We start from the raw sequence: 21423 nt of genomic DNA on the forward strand, positions 1-21423 counted from the left end.
AGGGTCAGTAAATGAAAACCAAAACATCACCTTCATTACTGATTAAGGATAGATTGAAGACTATGGCTTAATATGAGAATGGTCTTGCTAATTCCCTACTGCTAGTCTAAACTTTAGATCAGTTCACTTGTGGAAGAGTTTGCAGAACAAACTCGACTTTCTCTGCCTCTCAGGTCACTGCCTTCCGTTATCTGGTAGAGAGAGAGGAGAAAGAGATTAAATCTGTCACCCTAAGCACGTATGTATTACTTGATAGACCCACCTAGTCCAGCACTCTGCACCAACAACTGTCACTCATCGTTCAGGGGAGGGACAAGGATCCAGGAGGGCTTAAGGAAAATCACTATTCAAAGAAACCATAGGAATGGGGGAGAGGTATCTTAATACATAAAATAAAAATTGAAAAACATCACAGGGATGATAATAACTAAATTCAACCTAGTCATTCCTCCTATGGTAGTAGTTCATTACAATAGCATGTAAAACAGATGGCAGGACCCTACCATTCAGTCAGTCTGGGGTGGGTCCCAAGCCTTACTTCTGCCAAGTTCACAGATGCTGCTGATGCTGCTAGTCTGTTGCCCACACTTTGGGAACCACTGCCTTAGGGTGAGGTGAAGAAAAATGGTATCAAAGAAAGGTCAGCAGAAATATGTTATCATGTTTGCCATGTTTGGCTTCTTAAGCTAGTGGTGATTGTGTGGGTGTGATTATTTTCCACATTGTCTTCTTACAGTAATAAAATATTTCCACACACAAAACTAATGGATGGAATGTATAACATTCTGGACACTGCTGCCTTAATACTTACACATCAGCTGATAACTCAGTTTGGAAGAGTAACATGGTAAAATCAGACTTATTTGAAATAGGTATGTTAAGATATATTTTGGTAGGTTGAATGATTAACAGTATAGACCAGAAATTGTTACTACCTGTAAACAATTTTCAGATTTTTCAAATTGCTTCTGTACTTACTAAGATTAGTCACTTTTAATCAGAAATATTTTATCAAGTGTTTTCCCAGTAAGTTCTTCAGCTTAACATACTCTTCTACAATGATGTTTTGCTTTTTATTTATTTGTTTATTTTATTTATATTGAGGTATAATTGACCTAAAACATTACATTAATTTTAAGTGTACAATGGTTTGATACTTGTATATATTATGAGATAATCACCAGAAGTCAAAATCTGTATACATAGTTATAAAGTTTTTGTGTGTTGAGAATTTTTAAGATCTACTCTCCCAGCAAGTTTTAAATATGCAATGGAGTATTACTAACTATAGTCACCATGCTGTACATACTTTCTTTTATATGTAACATATTTCCTGTGAAGTTTAGCAGTTTGAAACCTCAGGACCAGAGAATGTGCTCTTCTTTTAGTTTTCTGGAAACTTCTCCCTTTTAAGTCCAATTTGATCTGGTAAATAATTTATATTTTTCTTTATTTTTTTTCTTTTCTAAAAAGTTTTAAAATTTTAAAATTCATTTTATTTATTTGTTTATTTTGTTAATTCAACTATAATTACCATATAGTGTTATTTTAGTTTCAGGTGTAAAATATGGTGACTCAACAATTCTATACATTACTCAGTGATCCCTTTCACCTATTTCACCCATCCCCCACCTACCTCCCCTCTGGCAACTACCAGTTTGTTCTCTATAGTTAAGAGTTTGTTTGTTTGTTTGTTTGTTTGTTTTGATTTGTCTCCTTTTTTCTTTGTTCGTTTTGTTTCTTAAATTTCACATATGAATGAAGAATTTATATTTTTCTTTGCTTTCTAACTAATTGTCTTTTAAAACTCCTCTTACCTTACTGATTCAATTATGACATGCTCACATATTGTTAAATATGCAGATAACTGTTAGAAACTGTTTTACTTTCGGGTGCGCCTGGGTGGCTCAAGTCGGTTAAGCCTCTGACTCCTGATTTGGGCTCAGGTCATGATCTCACACTTCTTGGGATTGAGCCCCAAGTCGGGCTCTGTGCTAGGAGTGGAGCCTGCTTAAAGATTCTCTCTCTGCCTCTCCCTCCACCCTTATGTGTGCTTGCTCTCTCCCTCTCTCTCTCAAAATAAATAAACTTTAAGATGTTAAAAAAAAAAGAAAATGTTTTACTTTTGAATATTTTATGAGCCCTAGAATTTGAGTGACTTGCAAGTTTGTATAGCAATCCATGTATCAAAATTATGCATAGAATGAATATATTTTCTATCAGTTTACCCATTTACAAAGAATTTAATTTTTAGGAGCATTATAACCAAACAATGGCCACCTGCATGCGAGTCAAAAGTTAAGTCCTTAGTGGACATATGTGATATCCTGCACATTCAAGCAGCATCCTATTGACCCCAAGTAGCCACAGTCATGATTTTTGATAACTAGCAAAAATGGAAGTCCGTGCTGCAGAGTGTCTAGTAAGATGTTCATATTCATGCTTAGTCAACAGGATTATAATTAATACCATCCCACCTTTCTGAAAAAGAGTGTAGCAGTAGCTGTCAAAAGCTTTAAAAATATTTATAGTCTTTAGCTCAGGAATTCCACTTCTAGGGATCTAGCTGAAAGAAATTATCTAAAATGCCAAAAAAGATTTGGGCACAGAATGCTCATTATAGCATCACTTAAAACATCATCCCCTTGTTTTAACTAATGATATAATCTAAAAATATTCATTTATAGGAGAATAGTCATTTATGGGTTATTTATGGGTAATTATACCATAAAATAGTATCTTTTATAATTATTTTTGATATAAAACATTATGAAATGAGAAAATTCTCAAGTTATAATGCAATGTGAAATTTGAATATGGATACTGTATATATATTGTGTATATTTATTGCATTTTATTTATAGTATGGTTTCAACTGTATGCATGGAAAATAGCCAAAAGGTTATTTCTTAATGATGGAATTATGCATGATTTTATTCTTTATACTTTACTTAAGAAAATAAACAATAAAACGTTGTTTTAAAAAGAATCTTCTGGGGTGCCTGGGTGGCTCAGTCAGTTGAACATCTGACTATTGATTTTGGCTCAGATCATGATGACAGAGTTGTGGGGGTCAAGCCTCATGTCGGGCTCTGTACTGGGCATGGATGCCACTTGGGATTCTCTCTCTCTCTCTCTCTCTCTCCCTCTGCCTGCCTCTCTCTCTCTCTCTCTCTCTCTCTCTATATATATATATATATATATATATATATAATCTTCTTGCAAAATAAATACAGTACTATTTAATGGTAAAACTCAGTCCATATAAATTTTCTGACTTCTCAGTTCCAATTTCATATAAAATGCATTATGTTATCTAAAAAACAATTTTGAATATATTTAAAGTGACATCATTTAAAACTCTTTTATCACACCACTCAAAAATTCTGGTATCCTTTTATTCCTCATAGTGGTGAATTTCATACTTAATTTATATCCTTCATTATAAATTTTGTTAGCCTCATCCAATTAAAAATTTTATTGAGCCCTTTCTTAAATAGCCTTTTAAATTTTTTATTGTATAGATTGATTGCCTAAAGCAGTGTTTCTCAACCATTCATTCTTTCATCATCACCTCCTTAAGGAGCCATTTTAGATGAGTTTTTTTTCCCAATTGCTCCCCACCCTATGAAATTTTAATATTTGTTTATATACTGTGTGTATAACCATGATCTATATATAAAGGAAGTAATATTGTTATCACTCTCCTGAGAACCAAATTTCACCCCATTGGTGACAATATTGCTTCCTGTGAGTACATATGGCCTAAAGGAATATAATGGAAAAATGTTATTTTAATTTTTACAATGAATCTCAAATCCACGTGTTTTGTTTTTATAGCTGCCTGCCTCTCAAACATCACATGGTGACCACTCCAACACTCCTACTGTGGGGAGAAAAAGATGCATTTATGGAGGCTGAGATGGCTGAAGTCACAAAGATTTATGTTAAAAATTATTTCAGGCTAACTATACTGTCAGATGTCAGTCACTGGCTTCAGCAAGAACAACCTGACATAGTGAACAAATTAATATGGACATTTCTGAAGGAAGAAACAAGAAGAAAAGATTGACTTTTCTATATCTTCTATGAGGGATCTGTAATGAAATCTCTAAATAATTTTTAATAATTGTTCATCAACCTCTTTAAGCTTATTAGGAAAAAATTGTGTTAATATGCTTTATCATAAGTATCCTGACAAATCATATTGAAAAAAATCTGAGAATGTGTGAACCTGTAACATGATATCAATTTTCTTCTGTTGAATTTTGCACAGAAAAGCAGCTGCCTTAAAATGTGTGCAATAGTACAAAAAGGAAGTTGGGGGAAATGGCTCAGTTTTGGTTTCTTGCATTCTTTGCCCTGTTAACATCTGGTGCCTTTTACAAATGTAAATTAAAGATTAGCTGTGCCATATTAAAAAAAAAAAAGGTAAACCTGCAATGGTATATAAATTTTCATTTTATTGTTCAAAAGTTCTTTTTACTATTTTTCAACCATTAAAAAAATTCTATTGTCAAATCTCTTGGATTTATAGTATATTTATTAGTTTGAAGGCAAATATGACTAGAAGAATATGCATTTTTAAAACAGGCCATAATACTACTTATACTGGAAAGACTAATAACAGGTGATGTAGAGATTCTCATGTATACATACATATGTATTAAACATTGCAAAGTAGAAAAGCACATCCAACAAATTACTTGTCTAAATCTTCCAGCTAAATTGGTGAGAGATTTAGACAAAGGATCAAAATGTCCTTTTGCCCCATTAAGGCAACCAGAATTGAATTCAGTATTTCCTATGTGCACTAGAATCTAAGCTCCACAAGGCAGAGTTTTTTACTGTTCTATTAACTGGCATATATCCAGCATCTACAATAAGGGCCTGGCTCCATTGTAGGCACTCACATATTTGCTTAGTGAATAAATAACATATCTGACACATTGCTAGGCACGTGAGGGAAATATAAAAGAAAGATGGCATGGTAACATGGAACTTTCCCTTAAAGAAGCATACACACAACACAGTTAAATTAAACAAGGATTCAAGAGTAGAAATAAACATTACAAATAGGAATGGGAAGAGTTACAAAATAGAGAATGATACAAGCTCAAGGGAATACTACTCATTCTCTTGGGTTGCTCTCCTTTAGCATGGGAGACAACCAGTAACATCGCCAAATTATGGTTCCATAGAAACTACAACTGTGTTCCTAAACAAGACTAAGTTGGTGAAAAAAATGTATTCCTAAGTGTAGTTCTGATAGTGACAGAAGAAAGTGGAATGTCTCTAAGAATTCTCATCATTGTATCCTAAGCAACTTGTATATATTAATAAAAACCCAATTTTCTGTATACATTGTGCTTGTGCCTCATAATAACATTGCAAGGTACAGAGTATTACCAATTTATAGATGTGAAAATAAGGTTGGCCAATGCCCACAGCATAACTGTTGGAACCAGAATCTGACCTAGATTCATCTGGTTATAAAGCCTCTAATCTTTCCAGTAAGATAACAGGCTCTGTATCTACACTGCTCTTTCTGTTTTATTGGTAACCTGCTGTGCTCCAATAAAGAGAAACATTTCTCAGAAACCTACAATTTGACTTTTAATCCTGGGAAAAGGAAGTTATGTTAGTAATTAGCAAATATAGGAATATCCTATATAGCACTTTCAGAGTTGCAAATTTTACAAGGTATAGAAGAAAGCCTGGTTCACACCAACTTGATTATGCTTTCCTCTTGATCCTTTCTGAAGGGCAGCAACAAAGGGAGGAATAGGACTTCATTGGCAGTGTATATTGACCCAGTAAAATAGTCCTGACTTATTTTACTGAAAACTTGTTACTGACAAAGGTGATTTTAGGGTTTGTTGTTGTTACTTAATGTCAGTTTGGAATGCTGACTGGTTCATGTGGACTCGTGTTAAGAATATGAATCAAATGTGCCATGGCTAATTCCAGCCTATGATAATGGATATATTCTAATTTTCTATTCATGTGGAAGAGTGCTTGTGACAGATATAAAGGCTCAAGGGTGCCATCAGTTAAACCTCTTAGCATGAAGTGATATTACTGTCTCTGTAGAAATCAATTTGTAGGGAGAGTAAATGAATTTGACTTACCAGCTCCCAAAGCATCTCACAGTAAGTAAACTTTAGTGGTAATGGCATTTAAATGAAAAAGTTGTAATTAATATTCATCTATTTAAATGAACATATCCCTAGTAGGTACATAATGTGTCCTGAATATAAATGTCAAAAATTATGTGAAAATAATTTATTAAACATATATGTCAAAAGGAAAACATTTAAAAAAAACAAAAATGATTATACTCTTGATTTGATTCTATTACACTATTTATCATTTTTAACTTTTCTGATTTTAGAGGTAATTCATCCTCATTTCCTATTAACCCACATTATATCTGAGAGTTCTAATTATGCGTGAACAGAAAGAGCACTTGAATGTGGGGAAGGAGTGCGCTCTGAGGGTTGCCCCCAGATCCAATCTACCCACAGCCTGAGACCACTGAGAAGTTGGCCTCAGGGCTCAGCCAAGCTTGGAATTCGAGGTGCAGGTGTGGGAGTCCACCATGAGTCATGGGATGAGCATGTCGTACCCACCTGCAGTGGCCAACCCCTTCAGGCGGCAGAGGCACCTCAGTTGGTGGCGCTGGGCCTCTCTTATCCTCACTGGGACTGTGCTGGTGCTGGGATGTGAGTCCTGCATCGCCTTCCTCTTCATTGGCCTCTGGCCAGTGGCCACACTTTCCACCAAGGGCGGTTCTGCTCAACCAGCCAACACCACTACGAGTTGGGGGAAGAAGCAGGTGCAACCAGTCCTCAAATTCTTGTTTCAGTCAACATTCTGTTTAGTGGGGTTCCTGGTTAAAGTGAAAGGGGAAAATGCAACCAGAGATGAGGCTCTCATCTTTGTTACAGTGCCGCACTCCACTTTCTTTGATCCAATTGCCTGTGTGGTGGCAGGGTTACCCTAGATGGTCTAGGCAAGTCAAAACACACAGACCCCAGTGGCTGGAAAACTCCTAATGCCAACACAGCCTCTGCTTGTAACCTGATAGGACCCCAGTTCCAGGAAGAATACATGGAATGAAATCCTGAAGCTATTCACATCTGAAAGGAAGTGGCCACAGATCCCGATTTTCTTGGAAGGAGTGTGCACCAATTGTACCTGTCTGGTCACTTTTAAACTAGGGGACTTCTCTCTGGGTGTTCCTGTGCAGCCAGTGCTACCTAGGTACCTAAACACACTGGACACAGTGACCTAGATCTAGGAGGGGTTTACAGGTCTATAGACAGGTTTAGGTCTATATATTGACCTTGAGTCAACTCTTCACCAGAGGAGAAATGGTGTTTATGCCTATTTATATACAAAATAATCAAGAAAAAAAAAAAAGACACATCCCTTTTGCTGATATAGTGAGGATCAACATGGCAAATTCTCTGAGTGTCTGTGACAGACCATAGTTATGAAGATTGTAGACTAACGATTTTCACAGGTAACCTTTAACTACCCATGGAAGATAGTTTGGTGGAATTCACAGAAATTAGCCAGAAATTGAAGTGAGATTGGGGTAATATTCATCAGCATCTGGATGAATATGCTGCAATTACAGTTGCCTCTAAGGGAGAGAAGATAGGACTTGAAGAGTTTGCAAATTATTTAAAAATCCTAATTTCAGAGCCCTTAGAACAACTTTTTGCCCCCTTTGACAGGAATAATGATGGTAGCATAGAATTCAGAGAATATGTGATAGGACTGACTGCCCTGTGCAATCCTATCAACACTGAAAAGATTCTACAAATGTCATTTAAGCTTTTTGATCTTGATGAGGTTGGTTTCATAACACAGCAGGAGTTAGTTAGCTGCTATACTTTGGGCAGCCTTTAGAGTGCCAGATCTTGATGTTTCCAGACTCTTTCATAAAATAGCTGGACAGAATTCAAAATACATATTATACAAGAACTTTAAGAAATTTGCCTGAAGCATCCAGAATATAACAAGTTACTTAATTCATACTTGGACCTCTCCGCAGCCTATATATATTCATTATCACATCAAGTAGCAGTTTAATTGCTGTATTCAAATGTTAAAGTCAGCCCTGAAAATTGTGAAGTTACCTTCCAGAGAGAAACTATGATTGAAATAAAATTATCCTTTGAGGAAAAACACAATAGTTTTTTACTTTCAGCACTTAACTGTGCTATGTATAATATGCTTGAGAAATATATATTTCAATTAGATCTTATAGTACCTATGCTGCTTAATATATGTTTGCTTTAACGTGACTAAAGATGGTCTATTCACAAGGGGAGCTAAGATGGTAACATAGTAGGAGGACCCTAGGCTTGTCTCATCCCCTGAACACACCTACATAACTATCAAATCATTCTGAGTAGCCAAGAAATCAACCTGAGAACTGACAGGACAAACTGCACAACTAGAGGGAGATAAGACGCTACACTGAGGAAGGTAGGAAGTGCAGAGACTGAGACGTGGTTTAGGGGAGAAATGGATCAGGAGTGCTGCAGAGGGGAGGGAGCTGTGGTCGCAGAGAAAGGCAAATGAGAGTGGAGCACACAGGGGATCACACAAGGAGAGCACTTCCACAAAGTCATTGGCTGGGAAAATAAGAGGAGTTGATCTTCATGAGTTTTTGTAATCTTTGGGGCTCAAAGACTGGAGTTTTAGAGATCAGGTGGTGTTGGTTAGGATAGAGCCCTGAAGGCACTGCCCTACTGAAGAGAAGACATGTGAGTAATCCTGGGGCAGATGGCCCTGATGTGAGGATCACCTAAGCACATGGAGAGAGACTATTTGCTTTTCTTGGAACACATCTGTGAGAGGTGGCATTTGCAGAGTTGCCTCTCTGAAGACAAAAGAGCTGGCAGGCACCATTTCCCTCCCCCTCCCCTCAGCATAGGCACAGAAACACCTGCTGAAGATGCCTAACCCAGACACTGGCTGTTTAGTCTGTTTTGCTCCAAATCCCTTGCCCCTGTGCTCTGTTGTGACTGCCCTTCTCCGTCAAACCTGTATCCATCCCAGAGTGGCAAAACCGTCCCACAGAAGACCAGTGCAGACCCTCTGCACAGCAATTCCCTAAAGTTTGGAGTTTTAAAAGTCAGCAGACTTGGCTGGGATAGAGCCCAAAGGGCACTGCACTGCTCCAGGAAGTCAAGCAACCTAGAGACAGATTGTGTGAAAAAAGTGATCTGAAAAATGCCTGAGGTGGGTGAGGGAAAATTATTCGATCTTCTGGGGGGGTGCTTCCCTAAGAGCAGCAAGCACAGAGACCCCTCTCTGGGGACAAAGGAGCTACTGGTGCCATTTCCCTCCCCCACCCCTCAGCATAAAACCAACTTCAGTAAGCAGCACAGCACTGACAGTGGCTGCCTAACCTACTTATACCAAGTCCCACCACCCTGCACTCTGCTGGTGCTACTTTTCTTGGTCAGGCGTGCCAAGGACCAGCACAGTGGGCCTCTTTCCTACAAGACCAGCACAACCCACACCCCCCACGCCCCACCCCCCCACAAGGTCTTATTTAACAAGCAGACCAGAGTACACCTAGTTAAAATACACTACACTCTCGCTAAGGTCCAAATGCTGCCATTTGCAGATGACTGACTTGAGGAATAAAGCTGCCAAAACACAGCAGCAGAGTGCACACAGCACACACCAGAAACACTCCCTGAAGTTCCAGGACCTGGACACTATATGACCTCTTCTTCATAAAGCCATTACTTTCTGGAGCAGGAAGTATAATAGGCTTTTCTAACTCACAGAAAAATATACAGACATTGACAAAATGCCAAGATGGAGAAATTTATCTCAAAAGAAAGAACAAGTCATAGCCAGGGATCTAATCGAAACAGATATAAGTAGTATGCCTGAGAGAGAATTAAAGCAACAATCATAAGGATACTTGCTGGGCTTGGGAAAGCATGGAAGACATAAGGGACACTCTTACCACAGAGATAAAAGAGTTAAAAAAATCAGAAATGAAAAATATAATAAGGGAGATTTGAAACAGATTGGATGTAATGACCATAAGGATGAAAGAAGCAGAGGAATGAATAAGTGATATAGAAGATAGAATAATGGAAACTAATGAACCTGAACAAAAGAGAGAAAGAAGAATTATGGGTCATGAGAGTAGAGTTAAGGAACTCAGTGACTCCATCAAACATAATAACATTTGTATTATAGGAGTCTCAGAAGAAGAGAGAGAAAAGGGGGCAGAAGGTTTACTTGAGGAAATAATAGGTGAAAATTTCCCTAATCTGGGGAAGGAAACAGATATCTAATTTCCAGGAGGCACAGAGAACTCCCATCAAAATCAGCAAAAGCGGGGCAACAAGACATACTGCAGTTAAAATTTCAAAATATAGGGATAAAGAAAAAAATCCTAATAGCAGCAAGATAAAAGAAGTCCCTAACTTACAAAGGAAGACCAGTAAAGCTAGTTGCAGATCTCTCTACAGAAACTTGGCAAGCCAGAAGGGAGTGGCATGATATATTCAAAATGCTGAATGGAAAAATAATCATCAGCCAAGAATATTCTATCCAGCAAGTCTATCATTCAGAATAGAAGGAGAGATAAAGAGTTTCCCAGGGTGCCTGGATGGCTCAGTCAGTTAAGCATCTGACTTCAGCTCAGGTCATGATCTCACGGTTTGTGAGTTCAAGCCCCACGTCAAGCTCTGTGCTGACAGCTCGGAGCCTGGAGCCTCCTTTGGATCCTGTATCTCCCTCTCTTTCTGCCCCTCCCCTGCTTGCTCTCTGTCTCCCTCTCTTGAAAATAAATAAACATTAAAAAAAAAAAGAGTTACCCACACAAACAAAAATTAAAAGAGTTTGTGACCACTAAACCATCCCTGCAAGACATATCTAAGGGGATGCTTTGAGTGGGATAGAAAGACCAAAAGTGACAAAAACTAGAAAGGAACAGAGAAAATCTCCAGAAACAATGACAAAACAAGCAATAAAATGGCACTAAATACATATCTACCAATTATTACTCTGAATGTAAATGGACTAAATGCTCCACTCAAAAGACACAGGATATTAGAATGGACAAAAAAACAAGACCCATCTATATGCTGCCCATGAGAGACTCATTTTATTTTTTTAAATTTTTTTAATGTTTATTCACTTTTTGACAGAGAGAGAGAGAATGAGTGGGGGAGGGACAGAGAGAGAGGAAGACACAGAATCTGAAGCAGGCTCCAGGCTCTGAGCTGTCAGCATAGAGTCCAACATGAGGCTCAAACCCACAAACCATGAGATCATGACCTGAGTTGAAGTCAGACGCTTAACTCACTGAGCCACCCAGGAGCCCCAAGAGACTAAGGTTTTATTTATTTATTTATTTATTTATTTATTTATTTATTTATTTATGTGTTTAATCATTTTGAGAAAGATAGAGAGAGAATGTGAGCAGGAAAGGGGTAGAGAAGGAGAGAGAGACAGAGAGACAGAAAAAGAGAGAGAGAGAACCCAAGCAGGCTCTGCACTGTCAGCACAGAGCCCAACACAGGGCTTGAACCCATGAATCATGAGATCATGACCTGAGCCATAATCAAGAGTTGGATGCTTAACCGATGGAGCCACCCAGGTGGATGCAAAGAAATTGAATCAGTAATGAAAAATCTCCTAAAAACAAAAGTCCAGGGCTAAATGGCTTCACAGAGGAATTCCCCCAAACATTTAGAGTTAATACCTATCGTTCTCAGTTTGTTCCAAAAAAAATAGAAATAGAAAGAAAACTTCCAAACTTGTTCTATGAGCCCAGCATTACCCAGATTCCAAAACAAGACAAAGACTCAAACTAAAAAGAGAACTACAGACCAATATCCCTGATGAACATGGATGCAAAAATTCTCAACAAATACTGGCAAATTGAATCCAACAGCACATTCAAAGAATCACTCACCATGATCAAGTGGGATTTATTCCTGGTCTGCAAGGTGGTTTAATATTCTCAAATCAATTAATTTGATACACCACATTAGTAAAAAGAAAGGATAAGAACCATATGATCCTCTCAATAGATGCAGAAAAAGCATCTGACAAAGTACAACATTCATTCATAAGAAAAACCTTTTACATAGTAGGGATAAAGGGAACATACCTCAACATAAACCCTAGCCTCAGCAATCAGATAACAAAAAGAAGTAAAAGGCATCCAAACCAGCAAGGAAGAAGTCAAACTTTCACTGTTTGCAGATGACATGATACTCTATATAGAAAACCCAAAAGATTCCACCAAAAAATTTCTAGAACTGATCCACAAATTCAGTAAAGTCACAGAATGCAAAATCAACACAGAGAAATCTGTTGCACTTATTTTTTTAAATGTTTATTTATTTATTTTGAGAGAGAGAGAGAAGGAAAGAGAGAGCAAGTGAACATGAGTTGGGTAGGGGCAGAGAGAGGAGAGAGAATTCCAAGCAGGCTCTATGCTATCAGCACAGGGCCTGATGTAGGGCCCGAACTCACAAATCCTGAGCCGAGATCAAGAGTTGGGTGCTTAACCAACTGAGCCACCCAGGTGCCCCAAATCTTTTGGATTTCTATACATCAATAATGAGGTATCAGAAAGAGAAATCAAGGCATCCATCCCATTTACAATTGCACCAAAACCCATAAGATACCTAGAAATAAACTGAACCAAAAAGGTAAAAGTTCTGCACTCTGAAAACTATAAAACGCTTACGAAAGAAATTGAAGATGACACAAAGAAATGGAAAAACATTCCATGCTCATAGATTGGAAGAACAAATCTTGTTAAAATGTCTATACTACCCAAAGCAATCTACACATTTAATGCAATCCCTATCAAAATTACACCAGCATTTTTCACAGAGATAGAATAAACAATCCTAAAATTCATATGGGTCCACAAAAGACCCTGAACAGCAAAAGAAATCTTGAAAATGAAAAGCAAAGCTAGAGGCATCACAATTCCAGACTTCAAGCTGTATTACAAAGCTGTAGCCATCAAGACAGTATGGTACTAGCACAAAAAAGACATATAGATCAAGAGAACAGAATGGAAAACCCAGAAATGAACCCAAACTATATGGTCAGCTAATCTCGACAAAGCAGGAAAAGAATATTCAATGGAAAAAAAAAAGACAGTCTCTTCAACAAATGGTGTTGGTAAAACTGGTCAGCAACATGCAAAAGAATGAAACTGGACCACTTTCTTACACCATAGAGAAAAATAAATTCAGAATGGATTAAAAACATAAATATGAGACAGGAAACCATCACAATCCTAGAGGAGAACACAGGTAGTAACCTCTTTGGTTATACTGGCTATAGCAACTTTTTATGTTGCTATAAGATATGTCTCCTGAGGAAACAAAAGCAAAAATGAACTACAGAGATGTCATCAAAATAAAAAGCATCTGCACCATGAAGGAAACAATCAATAAAACTAAAAGGCAATTGATGGAATGGGAGAAGATATTTGCAAATGATGTATCTGATAAAGGGTTAGTCTCCAAAATACATAAAGAACTTATAAAACTGAACACCCAAAAAACAAATAATCCTGTTAGAAAATGAACAAAAGACATGAATAGATGTTTTTCTAAGGAAAACATACAGATGGCTAACAGATACATGAAAAGATGTTCAACATCACTCATCATCATGGAAATACAAATCAAAACCACAATGAGATACCACCTCACACCAGTTAGAATGGCTAAAATCAACAACACAGGAAATAACAGGTGTTGGCGAGGATGCAGAGAAAGGGGAAGCCTCTTGTACCATTAGTGGGAATGCAAACCGGTGCAGCCACTCTGGATAACAGTAGGGACGTTCCTCAAAAGGTTAAAAATAGAACTACCCTATGATCCAGCAATTGCACTACCAGGTATTTACCCAAAGGATACAAAAATACTTATTCGAAGGGATACATGACCCAGATGTTTATAGCAGCATTATCAATAATAGCTAAATTATAGAAAGAGCCAAAGTGTCCATTGACTGATGATGGATAAAAAAGAGGTGGTATATATATATACATACAATGACATATTACTCAGCCATAAAAAAGAATGAAATCTTGCCATTTGCAACGATGCAGATGGAGTTAGTATTATGCTAAACTAGTTAAGTCAGTTAGCGAAAGACAGATACTATATGATTTCACTCATATGTGGAATTTAAGAAACAAAACAGATGAACGTAGCGGGGAAAAGAGAAATTAGGAAACAGACTTTTAACTATAGACAACAAACTGAGGGTTATGGAGGGAGGTGGGCAGGGGGATGGGTTAAATAGGCGATAGGAATTATGAGGGCACTGTTATGAGTACTGTGTGCTGTATATAAGTGTCCAATCACTAAATTCTACATCTAAAACTAATATTACACTGTATGTTAACTGGAATTTAAATAAAAACTTTAAAAATAAGATAAAAAAGAGAGATCTATTCATAAACATTGTTCACTTTGTTCTAGTTAATGCCTTTATTTTGTTTAGTGCTAAAGTAAGGCCAGAGGAAGTATAGCTTGTCACCTGTCCTTCAGTTTTGCAGACAAAATATCGCATTAAGAGCTTCACTGGCAATAAATAAGTACACTAAATTGTCATTTTTATTCTCTCCAAAAAGTATCTTCTGGATAAATGCCTCTTTGTTCTTTCTCAGAATAGCCCGAATATTTTATAAGACAAAATAAAAAGAAACATCAGGAAGACATAGTATTGGAAATAACATTGAAAAAATTATCAATGGTATCGCTGCTATTTAAAATTGTTTTTTTCTAGATATGAAAGTGATTATTTAGAATGAGTAAAGAAATTACAACAGACTACAATTTCTGGAAAGCTCACTAATATCACAAACATAAGATATAAACACAAGAATTCTGATAAATTCTATTTTGTCTGAGTCTCATCAAAGGGGAAATTTGTGTTTATAATTGCGTAGTCTGCATTATTGAGAATACTCCTCTTATTCTGACTAGGGACTGACAAGAACTGGAGCTTCTACTTAATGTTGTATACCTCCTTACTATCGATATACCGCTAGCACCCTTTGCTGTAAGACATATTCACATTTGATGTGATGTGATGTGGCCTTGGGCCCTATTCCTTCATGTCACTATGCAGGATGATTCAGCAAAGTATTCCTGGAAGCCATTCCTGGACCAGAACAGGGAGCAACAATTTATCTAGATGTGGAAATGGTTGCAAATCAATAAACATCCCTTGCTAGCCCAAACTACTGTACCCTTAACTTAGTTTCACTGAGGCCATTTCCCAAAAATGTAGCCACTCAGTGCCACCATACAGGAGGGGGACATTTGGCTAAGAAGAAAGTCTTGATCAATCGTGGTAAAATTTCTTCGCTAAATTTACAAAAACATACCCCCAAAAGTATAAAAAGTAGACACATTTCTAGGGACCCCACTGGGGCCTTGGAAGGGGCTTGTACAAGTGGGGCCCCTAAAGCTTAAACTTCATTAGGTAGCTTCCTGATATTTTGAGAAGGAAGAAGAGATGGGTGAGGGGAAGGTGAGCAGAAGAGGCAAGCTTAAGGAAAGAGAAAGAAAAAAGATAAATATTGGTTTTTTTTTTTAAGTTTATTTTGAGAGAGAGAGAGAGAGAGATTGAAGGTGAGGGGCAGAGAGAGGGAGAGACAGAATCCCAAGCAGGCTCTGCACTGTTGGCGAGGAGCCCAACATGGGGCTCAAACCAATGAACCGTGAGATCATGACCTGAGCTGAGATCAAGAGTAAGATGCTTAACCCACTGAGCCACCCAGGTGCCCCTAAATATTGGTTTGAGATAATTTCCATGCATTTCTTACTGAAGAAAGGAGATGAGTAAGTGATATTTTATAATCGTCACTGCCTTAGTCAGTTCAGGGTGCTGTAACAAAAATACTATGGGTGGCTTAAACAACCAACATTTATTTCTTACAGTTCTAGAAGCTGCAAAGTCCAAGATCAATGGACTGACACATTTGGTGTCTTATAAGACCTTGCTTCCTGATGTGTAAACAGCTGTCTTCTCACTGTGTCCTCCCATGGTGAAAGGGGCAAGGGAGTTCTCTGGGGTCTCTTTTATAACAGAACTAATCTCATACATGAGGGCTCTACCCTTATGACCTGATCACTTCTTAAAGGCTCCAACTCCAAATTCCATCACATTGGGGATCAGATTTCCATGTATGAATTTGGGGAGGACACAAATAGTAGTTCTATAGTAACCACCCAACTTGATATTCCCATCATTATAATGCAAAATACCTTAAATTGAATGCAGTCTAATTGTTAGTAGCAATATTCGTATTATTATGAAACTCTAATAACTTCTATAGGAACTTTTGGATAAGTAATTCTGTTAAGGTTGTTAGGAACCAAGAGTTTTTCAGTGCAAGAAAAAAAAAAGAATGGAGTTTAAAAAGAAAGTATCTGAAAATCTCATAATGTTAAATTTGAATCAGATATAGTATAAATTCAGCAATTTCTTTAAATTTAACTTTTTTTGAGAGAGAGAGAGAGAGAGAGAGAGAGAGAGAGAATATGCTTGAGATGGAGAGGGGTAGAGGGAGAGAGAGAATCCCAAGCACCGTCAGGCTCAAGCCTGATGCAGGGCTTGATCTCATGACCGTGAGATCATGACCTAAGCCATGAAATCAAGAGTCAGATGTTTAACTGACTAAGTCACCCAGGTGCCCCAGCAACTTTTTTCTTATAAAACTATATTGTTTAGAAACAACATGGCCCTTCAATATTGGTGAGCACACTTAGCACCCAGATTGTGGGCTCTACCTACCATTCCACACTTTGGAGGAACTGGAGTTCTTTGGAGGAATAGCTGGAGTGGGAAGTAAACAAGGTATCTGGCATCTGGTTGTGCCAGAAAGCAAGGATACTACCACAGATTAAAGAATGTGTCAAAAGGACATCGGAGCCAATATAAAGGAACTCCCATGGGCCAGATAAAGCAATTTGAGCATCAAAAACAATAATAAATGAATTCATAAAAATTTATAAAAATTTATAAAATTTATAAAAATCAATGAGTTCATGAAGATAACAAAAATGAACTGAACATATTGGAATTAACAAGGGTACCAACTCCTTACTTTGAAAAGTGATAATTTAAATAAGATAATTAAGCATTTATCCTGCCCTTACAGTGTGAAATGTCTTTCTGGATAGCCAATACTTCTAACTGATGAGGGACAGTTCTTCTTTAAGGAAGATTTCCAGCAAATGTCCAGCAGATAAATTTAGATTATGATAGAATTATAAAATCATTTTGCAGGGGCGCCTGGGTGGCGCAGTCGGTTAAGCGTCCGACTTCAGCCAGGTCACGATCTCGCGGTCCGTGAGTTCGAGCCCCACGTCGGGCTCTGGGCTGATGGCTCAGAGCCTGGAGCCTGTTTCCGATTCTGTGTCTCCCTCTCTCTCTGCCCCTCCCCCGTTCATGCTCTGTCTCTCTCTGTCCCAAAAATAAATAAACGTTGAAAAAAAAAAAATTTAAAAAAAAATTAAAAAAAAAATAATAAAATAAAATCATTTTGCAATCTCTAGTTGGTTCAAACAAGAATTATCAAAACTATCAGATGAAACCTATGATAAATTTTAGCAACATTAAAAGGAGGATAACCAAACATTATATGACTCCTGATATGATACAAAATGAATTACCACTTGTGGTAGGCAGGATTATGCTTGCCCCCACCCTCCTGAAAGATGTCCATGTCCTAATCCCAGAACATGGCAAAGGGGAATTAAGGTTGTAAATAAAATTAAGCTTGCTAATTAGATGACCTTAAAACAGGGAGATTATCCTGGATTATCCAATTGCACTGCACATAATCAAAAGAGTCCTTAGAAGAGCAAAGGAGTAGGCAGAAGAAAATGTCAGAATAATGCAATGTGAGAAAGACTCAACCTACTGGCTCGGAAAAAGGGGGAAAGGAAGCCAATAGCCAAGGAATATAAGCAGCCTCTAGAAGCTGAAAAACCAAGGAAACTCTCCCTTAGAGCCTCCATAAGAGAATCCAGTCCTGCCTACACCTTGATGTTAGCCCAGTGAGATACATGTGGAACTTCCAACCTACAGAACTGAAGGTAAAAAATTTGTATTGTTTTTAAGCCACTAAATTTTCGGTAATTAAAGCATCAATAGAAAACTAACATACCATCTATTAAATTTTTTTTTTTTTTGCTAAAAAATTGAACCTGAATTTAATCAAGGCTCTGAAACATATATTTGCAGGAAATGTATGGTATAAATGGACATAGCAAGTGATACTACAAGGACACAAACAGTAAAATTTTAAATGTGGGATATTCTATAGCTTAGTCTGCCAGGCTTCAGCCACAACATCAATGGCATGAAGATAAAAACGAGAGAGTGAACTGCTCTAGATTAGAAGAGACTCAGGAGACATAAGAACAAAATGCGACCTCTGAATCATTTGAAAACTGATTCTTTATCCAACTATAAAGGATATTTTTTAGGACAGTTAGGAAAATTTTATAATGGGCTATATAGTAAATGGAATTATTATTAATTTGTAAGGAATAATGTTAGTGGCTATATAATGTGTTTATGTTAGGAAACATCCAATTTTTTTTTTGAGGTGCATATCGAAGTATATAGGAATAAAATTAATGTCTGTGCCTTTACTTTAAAAAATTTTAGAAGGAAGGAAGGAAGGAAGAAAAGAAGGAAGGAAGGAAGGAAAGAAGGAAAAATATAAGAAAGGACCAAAAGGAAAGAAGACTCCATAAAGCATATATGCCCAAATCGTGATAATTGTTGAATCTTGGTAATGGGTAAATTGGTAAATGGGTAAAGTGAACTAATCTCATACATATATGTATGAGAAATTTCTTTACTTTGTATGTTTGAAATGTTTCATATGAAGGGTGCCTGGGTGGCTCAGCTGAACAATCAACTCTTGATACTGGCTCAGGTCATGATCATAGGGTCATGGGATTGAGCCCCTTGTGGGCTCTGCACTGGGTGTGGAGCCTGCTTGGGATTCTCTCCCTCCCTCTGCCCCTCTCCCCCTCTCATATGTGCTCTCTCTCTCTAAAAAAAAAAAAAAAAAAAAAAAAAAAAGAAATATTTCACATGAAACATTTTTAAAGAAGGAAAAATAATGTTCCCAAAAAATCACTTTTCTTTCATGAAACTGTAGTCCTTGGAAGAGTCTTTTGCCTTCCAAGGCAATTTTACCTAAAATTTTCACACATGAGAATCATAATTAAGGCCAACCCTAACCAAAATTATGTGTTTAGCTGTGTCTACCTTCAAAGCTCCCATTACTAGTTCCTTAGGATCCTCTTTTCTTCCTAAATGTCTTTCAGGAAAAAAAAATCAGATAATTTCTCTCACATTAATGTATAAATAACTTCACAGCTGGAATTAATTAAAATAAAAATAATGCTTTAAAATTCTCCAATGGTGAAATGTCAAGCATCATTGATGAGAGTTTTGCTTTTTAAAGGTGGACTTTTTCTTTAATCATTTCATGTAGTCAATTGCCTAAGGTGTTTTAAGAGAATTAAATTACATGAACCGGAAACCAGTCTGTCATCCTTTTCCAACCAGTGAGTTAATAATAAACACAATTGTGCATAATAAAAGTGCTGGAATATTACTTCACTGGCTGATAAAGGGACATGGTAGAAATTTTGCAGGACTTTGAAGGGAAGAGTTGGGTGCTAGTCTAAGTTTTAACATCTAGGCCACCACTATACTGGCTGTGTGACCTTGCCCTATCTTGTCATGCCTCAACTTCCTCACCTGTAGATTAGGCTCATAGTAGTACCTACCTAAGTGGTGGTTGCAAAGATTGAGTTAATGTATATAAACCAAGTAGAACAGTTCCCTCACCTAATTAGCATTCAATAAACATTAGCTATTTTTGTATTATCTTTGGCATTCCTCATACTACAGGTGTAATTAAGAATCCACTAAACAGTTATTCTTTTCATAATTAATGTGTCTGAATACTTGAAAGGGGCATTATTCGGAGAAACGACTACTTTTTGTGCAATCTTATGGTACGAGGTCCATACATTTTCCAAATACTTGGTATTTGTTTAGAAGAGACTCAGGAGACATAAGAACGAAATATAACCACTGAAACGTTGAAAACTGATTTAAACCAAGCAACCATAAAGGATACCTTTGTATAGACCTTCTGAATGAAGCAGAACTATTGAGCCTTCTTCCTTTGGAGGAAATAATTTTTAAAAATACCAAAAGATTTAAAAATGATATCCATCCAGCTATTTTCTTCAGGGCAAAATATTCAAAATTCTATACCTCACCAATCCATTCACTTCCCCATTCAATTAAAGGCCTTGCTCTTCCAGCCTTACCTCCTCACTTCCTCGTCATAAATATTATGGCTTTATATGCAAAGGGCTGGAATACAACCTGATATTTCCCAGCTAAAGTTCATGAGAGGTTATATGAGCCACTCCTTGGATTAGAAAGCGATGGCGGTCTTTTAGACGTTGTATACACCTTTTCAGGGGATTCATGAATGTTCTAACCTCTTGCTGATTTTACGAAGTTCTTTCCCTACTCCTCACATCCCGTTTTTCTTGCTCAAAACAACAAAGCGAGGGAGCGTGACTCGCTACAGGAAAGGTCTCATCTACCTGTTCTTTCCTGGAAAAAAAAAAGCTCTGACATCCCAGGAAGACATAATGTGGAAAAGCGCGCAGGTTCATTTGAACTCAGCTCGCAATGAAACATCCATTAAAATGAATGGCTAGCACCACCCGCAACGCAAAGAGGAAGAGGACAAGGAGTCGCACAGATTGGTTATCCCGGGAGATGGTTTGATCCCTGGGCAATCGGGGCGGGGTGCCCGCCGGCCGAAGTAAACAGAGCTACTACGCCTGCGCACACCCTTCCTGGGTCACGTGCAGGCGCCGGCCTCTGAGAATGCCCTAGAGAGCTGTCCGGCCGCTGTAGGGGACCGTGTGCAAACAGACCAGAGGCGTCAACCTTTCCCTGAGGGGCGGATTCGGGTAGGAGAGGAGCGTTGGGTCGGAAACGCCCCTTTCTTCCACAGCCGGGAATTGAGAACCAGTACTGGGCCTGCGGGGCGCCGCCGTACCTTTGTGGGACATGGCCCGCTGTGGGGAGGGGAGCGCGACGCCCGTGGTACTTCCGAGGTCCCCTGGAGTTTGCAGTAAGGGGTTGCAAAAGAAGGGGCCCTGTGAGCGGCGCCGACTGAAGGCGGTGATATCGGAGCAGCTCAGCCAGGATCTGCTCAGGTAGGAGGAGGCGGGAACCCTGGCTCCCTCAGTTGTTAAGGCATCCATCTCCGCCCCAGAAGCTGTGGCTCCTTCTCTGCCTCTCCATCCCTCCTCTCCTCGT

The 21423-nt window shown here is 38.0% G+C and overlaps 2 protein-coding genes and 1 pseudogene across 3 annotated transcripts in view; all 3 read left to right on the plus strand.

Annotated features, from left to right (window-relative positions):
- The window catches only part of EPHX4 (epoxide hydrolase 4), a 42801-nt gene extending 37441 nt beyond the window's left edge, over window positions 1-5360 (plus strand). The window contains exon 7 of the mRNA XM_045478270.1: window positions 3841-5360. Coding sequence (XP_045334226.1) covers window positions 3841-4072 — 232 coding nt within the window. The 3' untranslated portion in view covers window positions 4073-5360. The remainder of the gene's footprint in view (window positions 1-3840) is intronic.
- Window positions 5361-6116: 756 nt separating this feature from the next.
- Window positions 6117-8103, plus strand: LOC123596820 (annotated as a pseudogene).
- A 12859-nt stretch (window positions 8104-20962) lies between these two features.
- The window catches only part of BTBD8 (BTB domain containing 8), a 119494-nt gene continuing 119033 nt past the window's right edge, over window positions 20963-21423 (plus strand). The window contains exon 1 of one of the 2 annotated variants that reach the window (XM_045478273.1): window positions 20963-21320. In XM_045478273.1, the coding sequence (XP_045334229.1) occupies window positions 21172-21320 (149 nt within the window). In that variant the 5' untranslated portion in view covers window positions 20963-21171. The remainder of the gene's footprint in view (window positions 21321-21423) is intronic. The other variant, XM_045478272.1, reaches the window with a different exon arrangement.

This window comes from Leopardus geoffroyi, chromosome C1 (assembly GCF_018350155.1).
Source record: "Leopardus geoffroyi isolate Oge1 chromosome C1, O.geoffroyi_Oge1_pat1.0, whole genome shotgun sequence".
NCBI classification, from domain to species: Eukaryota; Metazoa; Chordata; class Mammalia; order Carnivora; family Felidae; genus Leopardus; species Leopardus geoffroyi.